Genomic DNA, 13260 nt, shown 5'->3' with positions numbered 1-13260 from the left:
AGAAGGAAAAGGAGGTTTAGTAGACATAGTGTTTTGGACTTGCATGCTTCGCTTTGCTAGCTACCTATGGGTCCTATAGACTGTTTGGCCTCGTGGATGTTATTAAAAACATTCATTCATTCATTTCACTGAATTGAGAGGTCTAGAGAAGCCGATTCATCATTACATCTTTAAGTTTAGTAGACATAGTGTTTTGGACTTGCATGCTTCGCTTTGCTGGCTACCTATGGGTCCTATAGACTGTTTGGCCTCATGGACGTTATTAAAAACATTCATTCATTCATTTCAATGAATTGAGAGGTCTAGAGAAGCCGATTCATCATTACATCTTTCATAGAGGCTAACCAGCCAGAAAAAATTATCAACCCTCTAAAGTTGAATCATAATGATTTTGAGGAATATGTAACTTTCCTCATAGTTTGTTAGAATTGAGGACCTTGGTTGGAAGTCATGTATCTTTGTCAAAGCTTTTTTGTACTAATGGCATTTATGCCCTTCTGATATAAATATTTTAAATTTATCCCAAAAAAACAAAAAATGCCAGTGTTACAATTCATAAAATCCTCTTATTTAAGAGAAGCATTTAACCGAAATTGAGAGCATATATGATGTATTATAATTCTATCGATGCTTTTAACAAAGTTCAATTTAAAGGAACTTTTTACCAGCATTCAGATTGGATTTTTACGGTTACTTCGCTCCAAATATTATTCCTTGTTTTTGATTGCCAACCGCTCCTTCCTTTATTCGAGAAGAGCCTATCTACTCCTACTGTATCCTGCTAGGTAAGTAAATATAAGCTTCAATTTCAAAAATACTATAAAAAAGCAGTTGAGATATATGATATATTGAAATGTGAACCTCTTCATATCATTTCAGACGTAATTTCATGATACTTAAATTTTCAAAATTCAGTTCCCCAAACTAAACACCAGCATTTATTACATCGTTGGTTTACCCAGCTGAGAAGTGTTGATGCAAACTCTGAATGACATAGAAATCACTCGGCAGGAAATATAAAAAACTGCGTATCATGTCAATCTTCATAGTCCAAGAACATACAACATAATGGCATTTTGGGCATGCATCCTATTTTCTGCCTGCGGGAAAACAATAGAATTAGAAGCCTCTATAACACCATCAGTGACTTCAGTGCCTCTTTCAGCAGGAAGGCAGTGCATGAATAACACATTTGGATCTGCCAACTTCATCAGAGCCTCATTAATCTGCAGGATACATGTTTGTGTAATTATTAGTTCTAGCTCGATTTTCTAAACTGCTGTAAAGTATAAGAATTCTGATAGTGACCAGATTTAAAAAATGCTACAGCAGATCTACAAAACATTTATATGCATTCTATTGACAACTGTCCTCTCTCATACCTGGAAGCCTTTAAATCGTTCATAGCGATAAGCTGCTTCATCCTTCTGGCCCATACTTGCCCATACATCTGTATATACAATATTTGCCCCCCTCACAGCCTCAGCAGGATCATTTGTTATTTCAATTTTACTAATCCCAGCATTCCTTGCCTTCTCTACAGTGGCATGATCAGGTTCAAACCCTTTAGGGCATGCACAAACAAAATGAAATGGCACCACAGATGCCAATAAAAGCCAAGAATGCACAATGTTATTTCCATCTCCAATGTACACAACCTGTATGAAACAAGATGTTATAGCCAGCAAATCATGAAAAGGAGTAGCTTAGTAAGCCTTAACTTTGTCCAACAAGATCCTTATCAATGAAAGAATCCTCATAGACTAGCCGTAGGTAGAAGAAACATCCAAAATATATGTAATCACTGAAATATAAAACCATTATGAAATTCAAATGCCTGCCTGGATGATGCATACCATATCGCAGCTCACTAATGCTAACTATCAGAATATTTCTTGCATCCATGTCAACAACTAAAACAGATTGTCTAAAAAATTGCATAAAAAGGGAGCCCTATTAAATTACCTTAACACCTTCCAGCCCACCAAGGTGTTCTATAATAGTTAGTGCATCAGCCATAATTTGACACGGATGATTAAAGTCAGACAAGCCATTGATAACAGGTACACTGGCATACTTTGCTAGATCTAGAATATCCTATTTAACCAATAAAAAACAAATGATTAGCGATGTTGCACAACTCTAAAAGATTAAAATGCACTTGTATGAAAGCCAACAAACAGTTTAACTTAATTCTTTTAGTCATGACAATTTAAATGAAACCTCTATTAGAACAAATACAGGGTTGTGAGAATTATACCTGATGAGCAAAGACCCGTGCCATAATGAGGTCATTATAACCCGATAGCACACGAGCAATATCACGTGTCTCTTCCCTTTTCCCCATCTGTATATCATCTGGGCCTAAGTATATGGCATGCCCACCCAAAAGGAAGAATCCCGTTTCAAAAGAAACACGTGTTCTCATGGATGGTTTTTCAAATATCATAGCCATTGACTTTCCCCGCAAAGGCTGGAAATTCTTATCCCCAGATTTAATTATTGACTTCAGTTCCACTGCCCTTCGAAGGATATGCATTATTGTATCCTTGTCAAAATCACTAATATGTAAAAATCCTTTAGGGCTGTGGTTCCCTGCAGACATTCCATCAACATAAAGGCAAGAGGTAATAAGCATTAGTTTCAAGACAACTTACAATTTCTAGAGCAATTAATTTATCTAGCTTGATCCCCCACACACCAACCAATATTTCTTCAAGGAATAAAGAACAGACCATACCGTATTTCTAAAATATTAAAAATAGAGATTACATGGATGAATTTCTATATAACTAGGGTTCAAGTACACCAGCCTTCCAATCTTCCACAGATGCTAAATACCACAGTCTAACATCAAACTTATTGCTAGCTAGCCAAAAGACTACAGCTACCTAGACTAACAAAAACTATGAAAATAAACATGAGAAGGACGATTAAAGATATATGCAGGAAATAAAAACTAACAAAGTATATTTGATAAGTATCATAGTTAGCAGAATTCTCATAATTACAGGTAAAATCCATGTTAAACCTCCAGGTTTTGTCATTCCTCAAGCAATTGGAGCTACCCTTATTTCACAAAATACTATTGTCCCATTCCATTCCAAACTGGCTTAAGTCTATGGGAGTTGGAGATAGCTAAGGATTGAAACATTCTATGCCACCGAAGCATATAGATAAAAATGAGCGTCTATTAAAGCATCTATGACTATTCAAAGTGTGGACCCCATTTATCATTAATCATTGACTTCATGTTAAAAGAAATACACATATTTTCATCTATCATTCTTTGTAACTCAATTGAATTGAATGTAGAGTCAGAAGTGTTTTGATTAGACAAGCGCTTTCAACCGGAGCTATGAACTGGGTTACAAAAACAGCCAAGAAAGCAAAAAAAAACCTTGGATGCAAACAAAACAAGTCTCACAAGGAGTGAGACAAAAACCAACCAACAGAAACACTGAAAAGAAATACAAAACAGCTGGCCAGCGGCTAAAGAGACAAACAACAACAGAAGCAGCAGCACAACGACTGAAAAGACAAAAAGAAACAGGATGACTTGAAACCACTCAAGGCGGTTTGAAGCCAAACTTAAGTAGAGGCCTCAGATGAGGGGCAAGATGGGAGTGAAAAGACCTTCTATACTTCAAAGACTCAAACGAAGGATTTCCATGTACTTCAGCAATTTTCCTTTTTACCTTGCCCAAGGAGTCAACGAACATCAATTTGGATCCCCAAGGAGGGGCTCCCACAATCAATTTGTTCCTCACAAGAATTGGGAACCTTTCCAAAGCAATCACTCACTATAAGATTTGAAGACAACCTGGAATCAAATGAGAAGCCTCATAATGCAGTTCCTGCTCCCAAACCCCAAACTAGATCGAAGTTTCACACATTTCGGCAACATAAAACTTGCCTCAACCAAAACATAAAATCTAGCAAAGAGGAAGTTGGTTCTAGATTTAGTAATATTGTCAATGGATACCCCTAATAACACAGTCATCCTAGAACTCTAAGGGGAGTTGAGGAAGATGAACCCAAATAGGAAGCCCGTTTACTTTGGTAGCATTAGAACCAGCAGATCAGCTTTGTAAATGGAGAAGGGCCTTATCGAGGAACCAGGGGCCACCATGAAGAACTCGAGTGCAATCTTTCAAGGAAAAAAAGAAGCAGATAACCGTTTGGTAGTGCCATGATATTGAGACCTAGAGACTTCCAGCAATTAGAAGCCCAACTATGGATAAAGTCAATATTCATTCTCTAACCATAAAACCTCCCAATGAGAGCAAAATGAAGGCCAGTGGTAGCTATATCTACCCACCCATCAGAAATTCTTAGAGAAGCGTAAGGCAACCCAAGAGAGGTAGCATCTCCAAAACTCTGGTTAGCAAAGTAGATCTAGTATGAGCAGCTGTGAGAGGAACACCCAAGGGGGACCCCATATCCAAACCCTCACAAGAGCAACCAGAGAATTCAGACCTCTTCTCATCCCGAACAACAAATACTTTAGCAAGGGGAGAACCTCCAGTTCTAGGATCAACAACATCTAGAGGAACAGGTGTCATCGATCCCCCAGACATAGGTTCTGTGTAAGGAACCTCTTGAACCCCTTCATGGACCGGCTGCAAAGAGGAAACTGGGGAAACAGAAATCCCTTCAGTGAAGGCCCCATACCAACATGGGTCTGCAACAAAATAGAGGGAAATTGGGGAAATAGAAACCCCTTCAGTGAGAGGCCCCATACCAGCATGGGTCTGCAACAAAACAAAGGAAACAAGGGATGCACTGGAAGAGGGCATCCCCTCAGAGGCAAACCCCTTGCCATCTCACTCAACAAGCGGGGCATCCACCCTATAACCCATTTTAACAAGAGGTTGGGAAAGGAAGCCCTTATGCAAGCTCAGATCAAAGCCAAACAAGGTCACATTACCAACAGGCAGAGCAAACTTGTTCTACAATCTTGCTTTGAAAAGAATGTCAATAAGGAGCTCCTCCTCATCAGAACTGAGCTCCTCCAAGCCATCACTACTAAACCAGCTGTCACCAAACTCAAAATCTTCTGAGCCAAGGGCAGAATCCCACATTGAACCTCTACTATCAACTGCAAGGTCCTTGCAAGAATCATCGCTCACGCAGGAAGCAGACTCCAGTTGGAGGAAAGGAAAAGCTGAGCCTAGGCCTCCAGCATCTGCATTATCATCCATCGCTTCTTCTCCAACGCTAGCAGAGCCTTCATCACTAGCGCCTCCTACAGTTCCCACTGACATCTACGACATTCCACATATAGTTTGAAGTGTTAATGTGTCTGTTAGAATACATTTTAATTTTTAAACCATGATCATGATAACTAATTTCTATGACTAGTCTAAAGAAACTCTGCAAAGAATACAAGCACCTAAATATTTGTTAGTATCACAAAGATTTGGACCTATTTTTGAGTATGGGTGTACCTTGTAAGACTTCCTTCTATTCATCTTTAGCTCACATTACTTCTCTTTGATTTCAATACTTAATGCGAAATTACTTGTTAGTTGTTATTAAGGACAATACATCATAGGGACTTAATGCAATGTGACTCTTATTAAAATCTTTCATTCATTCATTTGTAATGCTGGAAGGAGGGGTAGAGGCTAACAAGGGGATGTGGATGCAAACTCTTTTTGATTTGTATTTTAAAGGATAACATAAATGATAAGAAACATTGAGATGTAGCCTAAACCAAGAGAACGTCACCATTAAAACTAAACATATTTGGTAAAGTTATGACTTTAGAAGCTCCAGATTTTGTGATTGGGGATAGAAATGTGTCATGCCCCATCATAGACGCTAGCTGCAGCCCTCATAGACTCTAGTCGCAGCTGTCATAAACCCTAGTCACAGCTTTATATAATTAAGTATAGGCGATTAAATGAATGCAAGGGCCAACCCAAAATAAAGACAATCAACATTTGGCGGTTATTAATTAAAAGAAGGCTGACTAAGAGTAATTAGACTGTGTTTAAGGGAGAGACCAACTAGTCAGAGGGAAAATTATTAACAATATTCAAATGGTAATAATCTTTCTAAGGAAGCCAACTAGGATTTGTTAAGGTGACACCTAGCTGTGAAAAGGTGTGACCCTTGCCTAGGGTAAGGGGTGTCATGAAGAGATATGACTCCCTTCAAATGGAGATATAAAAGGGAGAACAAGTCATCCAAGAAAGTCATCGAATGAAGTAAGCATTTGATCTGAAATCAGGTATCAAGCCAATAAAGAGCAGATTCTGATTTTATGGTGCAGCCTAAAATTAGTAAGTCTATGTGTGGAGATTGAACAGGATCAGATGACAGAGTTTTAGATATAAATTGCATTCAGAAATAAAGCAGCCATTTATATTCAGCAGAATAATTGATATGCAATATGATCAAGTCTATTATTTAATCTCTTATATGAATCATTGATTTGTTTATTTGATTAACTTGACAATCCACCAAGGAGTCAGAACTAATAATCATTCATCAGATTTAATAGAGCAATCTTATTAAAAACAGGCAAGGAAACACAATAGAGATGCAGGACTACAGACCCTACCCATTTGGTGGATGCCCATTGAGTTGGTTGCTTGAGGGCCAAGGGTTCAGATTGAGTTGCTTGCATGTTTGATGCTCTTGGGCTTAATTGTGGAGGATAGTCTCCCGGCATCCTATGGTGTTTTCCCCTCATGTTTCTAATATGGTTGAAGCTATATTGTGCATGTTGACAGTAGGAAACTACATTATCATTGGTTTAACATTAATTAATTATCTTCCTAGATTCAACTACTATTATGTCTTTTAATAGAAAAATACTCTTGTGAATAAATTAGATTATTGTTATTATTATTTTTGGGCAAATTTCAGGTATATCCCTGAGAGGACATTACAATTGGTATCAGAGCATTAATCCTACCAACCTGCGAGACAAGCCTACTTAAACACCATACAAGTAGGGTTAAGTATTCAACCCCTTTTTAAATGAAACAAAGAATAAAATCAAATAGGCCAACATTGCACTTCTATATATGTGTGCCTTTCAAATGTATACTTCATGCCTTACGTATATTTATATGCTTCCTGCCTTGCGTGTATTTACATGTATTGCTTCATGCCTTACATGTATTAACGTGTATTGCTTCATGCCTTACATGTGTTTATGCTTCATGCCTTACATTTATTAACGTTTATTGCTTCATGCCTTATATGTATGCTTCCTGTCTTGCATGTATTGCTTCATGCCTTACATGTGTTTATGTGCCATGCCTTATGTGTGTTTGTGTTTGCGCCATGCTATATGAGTGTGTGCCTCTCTAATGTATGCCTTGTGTTTTGCATCTTGTGTGTATTTGCTTCATGTCTGATGTGTTTTCAGCATATTTACTCCATTTGTGGTTTATAGGTGTGCCTTTCTCATGTTTGCTTAGTATCTTATGCGTATTTTTTCGCCATGTTTACACCATTTGTACTTTATGATTACTTTATGCTTAACAATAATGAAAATGCCAAATCAATCTAGGCTCTATAAGAGTTCTCAAGTACCCATGAATCCTTTCAAAGTTCAATGTTTATTCATCAAAATTCTAAGGTAGTTTATATCAATAGCATTAAGACATTGATTAATATTACATCCTTTGATTAATTAGTTTAAATAAAGAGCTCATTGTAACAACTTCCACAATCAAATTCTCAAAACCAAGTTAACACACTTATGATAGCCTTCACTACTGAAAGGTTGGTTTAACAGAGGATCTAATTCGTGAAAACTTATTACAACAGTTCTTAACAAATTTTATCAATCCCAAAGCTTTATGCTTAAAGTCAATAATGATGGCACAAGGTTCTGTTGTGACGTTTTCACACATCGCCCCATTGCAAATGGGGACCCATGTTTTTTGCTCGTTTTGTTCGTTTTCGCTTTGCTTTTTCTAGGGTTTTGTTAGTTTGTTAGTTGTCTGGATTTAGGGTCAAGCCTTAGGGTTTTAATTACCGTCTTTTCGGACCAGAATCCAGTCGGTTTTGGGAGCTTTTTGATTTTCCTTTTCTAGAATGCAAATTTTGAATGCAATGAATTCGCCAGAATGGTCTAATTTTCAATTGGAATGTTGATGCAGAGCTTAAATTTGTCTAAGTGTTGAAGATGAAATGTGAATTTTTGTCCAATTGAATATTTTTGACCAAATTTTGACTTTTTTGAATTTTGATCCTAGGCATCTCAAATGATTTGTTTTCGCCTTGTGAAGTGTTAAAATGTGAAAAATCATGTTATTTTGGCCTGTAGGAGCAAAATCGCTCCTGTCCCTCAGTGAAGGACGAGAGCTCGTTTTCAAATATTTTACTATTCCTGCAGGGTCAAGATGAATTACGGATTGGAAGTGATGGAGAAAGGCGAGATCTTTCCATTGAATATAAATTGAAGATTTTCATGAGCACAGAAATGCCTCCAGGGGAAAAATCGCTCCTGTCCCTCAGTGAAGGACCGGAGCTACAAATCCAATTTTGCTTTGTCCTTGCAAGATTTTAACGTCTTGACGATGTGAAAAGGTCCAGAGAGGTGCATTTTATCAAATGAATATAACTTGAAGCGTCGCCCAGGGGATCACATAGGATAGCAAGTCCGGCCTGAGTGAGGTCCTGATCCTGAAATTTGGTTAAGTCTGGAATGCCCTGATCCTGAATTTGACTAAGTCTGGAAACTGAAAAAACCTCCAAAAACTAGATTTTGCAATATAACTCCTGGAGGTCTAAAACCACTCTCAAACATCCTGAAAGTATATATGGAATATAACTTAAAGTATAAGAAATGTCACTTATACTTAAATGTTATATTCCATTAAAATTGTCCTGATTGAGAGTGCGAAAAGTCAAATTTCGCTCGTGTCCTTCTCCAAGGGACCAAGGCGAATCGCTCGTGTCCCTCACCAAGGGACCAGAGCGAAAATGATTAGTTGAGCCATTCCTGACCTTGTTCGGACGAATCGAGACATCAAAGGCATGGTGAAGGACGAAATGAGCATGATAGAGCATCCAGACTTGATCAAAACAATAAAATGCTTAAGTTCGCTCCTGTCCCTCAGGAAGGGACCAGAGCGATTTTTGTTATAGATGATTTTCTCGCCAATTTACGACCGATTCCAAGGCATGGATGAATGGAAGGACGCATTATGAACCCGTTGAATATAAATCTGGAAGCTAGCAAAGTGAAGTGAAGCATACAAAGCCAAGATCGCTCCTGTCCCTCTCCAAGGGACCAGGGCGATATGATGATTATATTGCCGTCCCTCCAAGATCAGGACACTCCAAGGCGAAGAACAAGGTACCAAGGACGTTTCGAAGCATCTCCATCAAGCACAAAGTTACAAGGATCGCCACATTGAGGGATTTGCTCTAAAATATCCTAATTCGCTCCTGTCCCTCAGGAAGGGACCAGAGCGAAATTTCCATAAAGACCAAGATTTTGAAAGTTTAACAAGTATCAAGCCACCAAGAGGAATCAAGGGACGTCATTTCACGCATTGAAGGTAATGGCAAGTTGAAGAACGCAAGGACAAGCTTAAAAACTTGAAGTTCGCTCCTGTCCCTCAGGAAGGGACCAGGGCGATATTACATCCAAGCTAAAATGGCGATTTGGACGTAAGGATGAAGACCTTGGACGTAAAAATTGCAAGAATCATGACCAAATTGATGGATCGCTCCTGTCCCTCAGTCAGGGACCAGGGCGATGAGGTACGTATCTTCTCACTTTTTCATTTTGGCGCTTAAAACACATTTTTTAAATTTATTTAAATGCTAGGAAAAAATCGATATTTAATTAAAAGCATTTAAATAGCGCATGGTATGTATTTATTAATTATTTTTTGCCTTTGTAAAAAATCGAAATTTATTAATTAAAAATAAAGGCATTTAATAATTAATTATTAATTTAATAAAAATCAAAAGGGAGCGCTTGGGTTTATTTTGTCAAGGTCGGCCTTTATTATTTATTTAAAAATCGTTTTAATTGCTATATTTTGCAAAAAGTCGGCCTAAGGTCAATATGAAGGTGAGCGCCTATAAAGGAAGGTGTTTATTTCATTTTCACATCATCATTTATCATCTCTCATATGCAACTTGGAGAAGGCAAAAGAGGAGCGAATTTCATACAAAGGAAGGGCAAAATTATCATTCAAGAAGAGGAGCGAATTCAATCAAAGGTGGTGCGAAACTACTATCCAAAGGAGAGGCGAACTTGAAGTTTCCATTTGAGCGAAGTTGCCTAGGACGTCAAAGACATATTAAAGATGGCGAAATTGCTAACTTGAAGAGGAAATCACGTCCAAGACTTGAAGGGTGGCGAAGTTGATAAGAGGAACGTTCTTTTGAAGATCACATCAAGACTATCGAATTTCAAATTTTGCCTAGGCGAATTCCTTTATTTTGCATTTTAGAGTTAAGCTCTCAAAGAGGTATGACGATATGGATTTATTGTTTTGATTTTGAACGTTGATCGTCATTTCCTTAATTTTGGATTTTGAAATTTTGTTTTGCCTTAGCTCAGTTGTTTTTAGGAAATGATTAATAAAGGACTTATCATTAAGTTTCCTAAAATTTGCTCTCTATCTATTCATTGCAAAATCATGTTACTAATTTTGAAATGTTGTGTAGGCATCAAATGGAGGTCTCTTCAAGGAAAATCAAGCCGGATCAAGGACGGTCTTCGCCAGGACGGTCTTCGCCAGGACGATCAAGCCAAGACAAGGGCGACCTCTTCCAATCCAGCGTTCCAAGGCGAGGTACATCATCCTGCACATCAAGGACAAAAGGAGTTAGAACAAGAGTTAATTAAAGATAGCCTCTCAACGACATCAAATTGAATATCTAGCAAGCTTCAAGTGTCAGATGAGGTGGCATCCCAGTCATCACTCCTCCAGTCAGTGAAGTCTACCTCAGCATGTCCAGATTCAATGTACTTAACTCATGGAAGGTGGCACAAACTTCGATGTACCTACCCCAGCTATCCATTGGTCGATTTTTCTAGAAGGGACATGTGTCCAAGCAATACAATTTTATCATTGGTCAAGCATTAAATGTTATGTAATGGTTGTAACAAACCCTAATTAGGGTTTTCATTGTAAAATCTTGGCCATTGATCTTGAATTGATCTAAGCCATCAAATTGTATTGTGGGCACTATATAAGCCCAGGCATTTCATTTTGTAAAAAAGGGGAATTTTAGATAGAATTAGAGAGAGTTGTAAATAATTGATAGAATAGCAATTAGAGTAGAATAGGAGGACAAGGCAAGAAATTGTTGCCATTGATTGTAAACAAACTCCATTTTCATTGAAGTAATGGTGAAATATGTCGTTTTCTTGCAATTTGCATGGTTTCTTGTTGAGTCTTCAATCTTAGATGGTAGATGATTAGATGAATGGAGGAAATGTGATTGATTAATGGTGGAATTCGTACATCCATACTACTAGCAGTTTGTTGATTGCAGACTTGCCTTGCGTAGTCAACTGGAATCATTCAGCCTAAGCTCAATTTCAATTTGTTGCCTCTTCATTGATATGCATCAACTTGGATGGTATCTATGCCTGCGGTGATAATTTGAACATCATAAAGCTCCCCTTAGAAGATTGCACTAGTCTTGTGTAGATGTTCCATTGATGTCAATACAAGATCTAGTTAGAGTTTCATCAAAAGGTCAAGTCATTGCTCCTACATTCTTAGTATTAGGATTAGATCCTAATACTATATAAGCCTAGGCATTTTTAGATAGAATTAGAGAGATAAGTTAGAAATAGTTGAAAGTAGTTAGTAGTTAGAGAGTAGAATAGGAGGACAAGGCAAGAAATTGTTGCCATTGATTGTAAACAAACTCCATTTTCATTGAAGTAATGGTGAAATATGTCGTTTTCTTGCAATTCGCATGGTTTCTTGTTGAGTCTTCAATCTTAGATGGTAGATGATTAAATGAATGGAGGGAATGTGATTGATTGATGGTGGAATTCGTACATCCATACTACTAGCAGTTTGTTGATTGCAAACTTGCCTTGTGTAGTCGACTGGAATCGTTCAGCTTAAGCTCAATTTCAATTTGTCGCCTCTTCATTGATATGCATCAACTTGGATGGTATCTATGCCTGCGGTGATGATTTGAACATCATAAAGCTTCCCTAGAAGATCGCACTAGCCTTGTGTAGATGTTCCATTGATGTCAAAACAAGATCTAGTTAGAGTTTCATCAAAAATCAAATCATTGCTCCTACATTCTTAGTATTAAGATTAGATCCTCTCTTCACCCCCATCCTTTTTCCATTTTTTAATCTAAGCTAGTAAGAGCCTGTGTTCCAGCAAAGCAGATCGGAAGTTCAATGTAAGTCCCCTTGTGATTCCAGCAAATCACATCATACCACTGGAGCTTATCCACATGTAGAGACCCTACCAAAAGGAACCTTGGAGTCATCCTAACTGATCCTTCATGCGAATCTTCAGCAGTTAGAGGCTTTATTCAAGAGAGGATAAGATACCCTTAGGTATTTTATTCTGTGTATGATGGTGTACAAAATACACGTCAACAGGTTCCTAATGCAATCTGGACCTCTTCTCCCTAACATGATATCTCGGTCTCCAAGTCAGAAGGTAATCCAGTCATGTCCCAGATATCGACATGGAATCCAAAGAACCCAACGTAGCTAAACACTAGAGAAGCTAGATACACTTCCCACTTATGAGTAACAAACATTACTATATCATGAAAGTATACCCACAGGAAGAATTGATGAACTATCTGCAATAATTAAATCACTACTTGCAGTCAGCCATTTTGCTAAAAGTATTGTTAATCATTCACTCTTTACAGTACTGAAATGAACGACTTCATTATCACCATTATCAACAAAGCCCAAAATCTCCAATGCAGGAATCATGAAAGGTCACAAAACCACAAACTGCTCACTCATAACCTCCAGATCTAGAAACACTTTATCCAATCAACCAGGACTGATCTCCACAGAAAAATTTAAAATAGATCCACTTGAAATCTCACTCCTAAGTTCCTCTGTCAGATAAAGGGAAAACCCTTTTCATAGAGCCCCCCGGAAGGAAAAGTGAGTCTAAAATACTAATGTCAAATCAATAACTCGGACTGATCCCATATGTAAAAAAAATATAGTTGCATAATATAACTAAGGGGATGAATTTTGAGAAGATTCAGTCAAGTCTCCCTTCAGAATTTTCAACTTAATAAGTACACCAGCAAATAATT

The 13260-nt window shown here is 37.8% G+C and overlaps 1 protein-coding gene across 2 annotated transcripts in view; it reads right to left on the bottom strand.

Moving 5' to 3' along the window:
* Positions 1-846: 846 nt before the first annotated feature.
* Positions 847-13260, bottom strand: part of LOC131075929 (ornithine carbamoyltransferase, chloroplastic) — a 51466-nt gene continuing 39052 nt past the window's right edge. For both annotated transcript variants that reach the window (XM_058012891.2, XM_058012892.2), the window contains exons 3-6: positions 2261-2595; positions 1966-2097; positions 1383-1658; positions 847-1226 (exon numbers count right to left, since the gene is read on the bottom strand). In XM_058012891.2, the coding sequence (XP_057868874.2) occupies positions 1044-1226; positions 1383-1658; positions 1966-2097; positions 2261-2595 (926 nt within the window). In that variant the 3' untranslated portion in view covers positions 847-1043. The remainder of the gene's footprint in view (positions 1227-1382; positions 1659-1965; positions 2098-2260; positions 2596-13260) is intronic.

Source organism: Cryptomeria japonica, chromosome 9 (assembly GCF_030272615.1).
Source record: "Cryptomeria japonica chromosome 9, Sugi_1.0, whole genome shotgun sequence".
In the NCBI taxonomy this organism is placed as follows: domain Eukaryota; kingdom Viridiplantae; phylum Streptophyta; class Pinopsida; order Cupressales; family Cupressaceae; genus Cryptomeria; species Cryptomeria japonica.
This window is presented reverse-complemented; position numbering and strand designations above follow the sequence as displayed.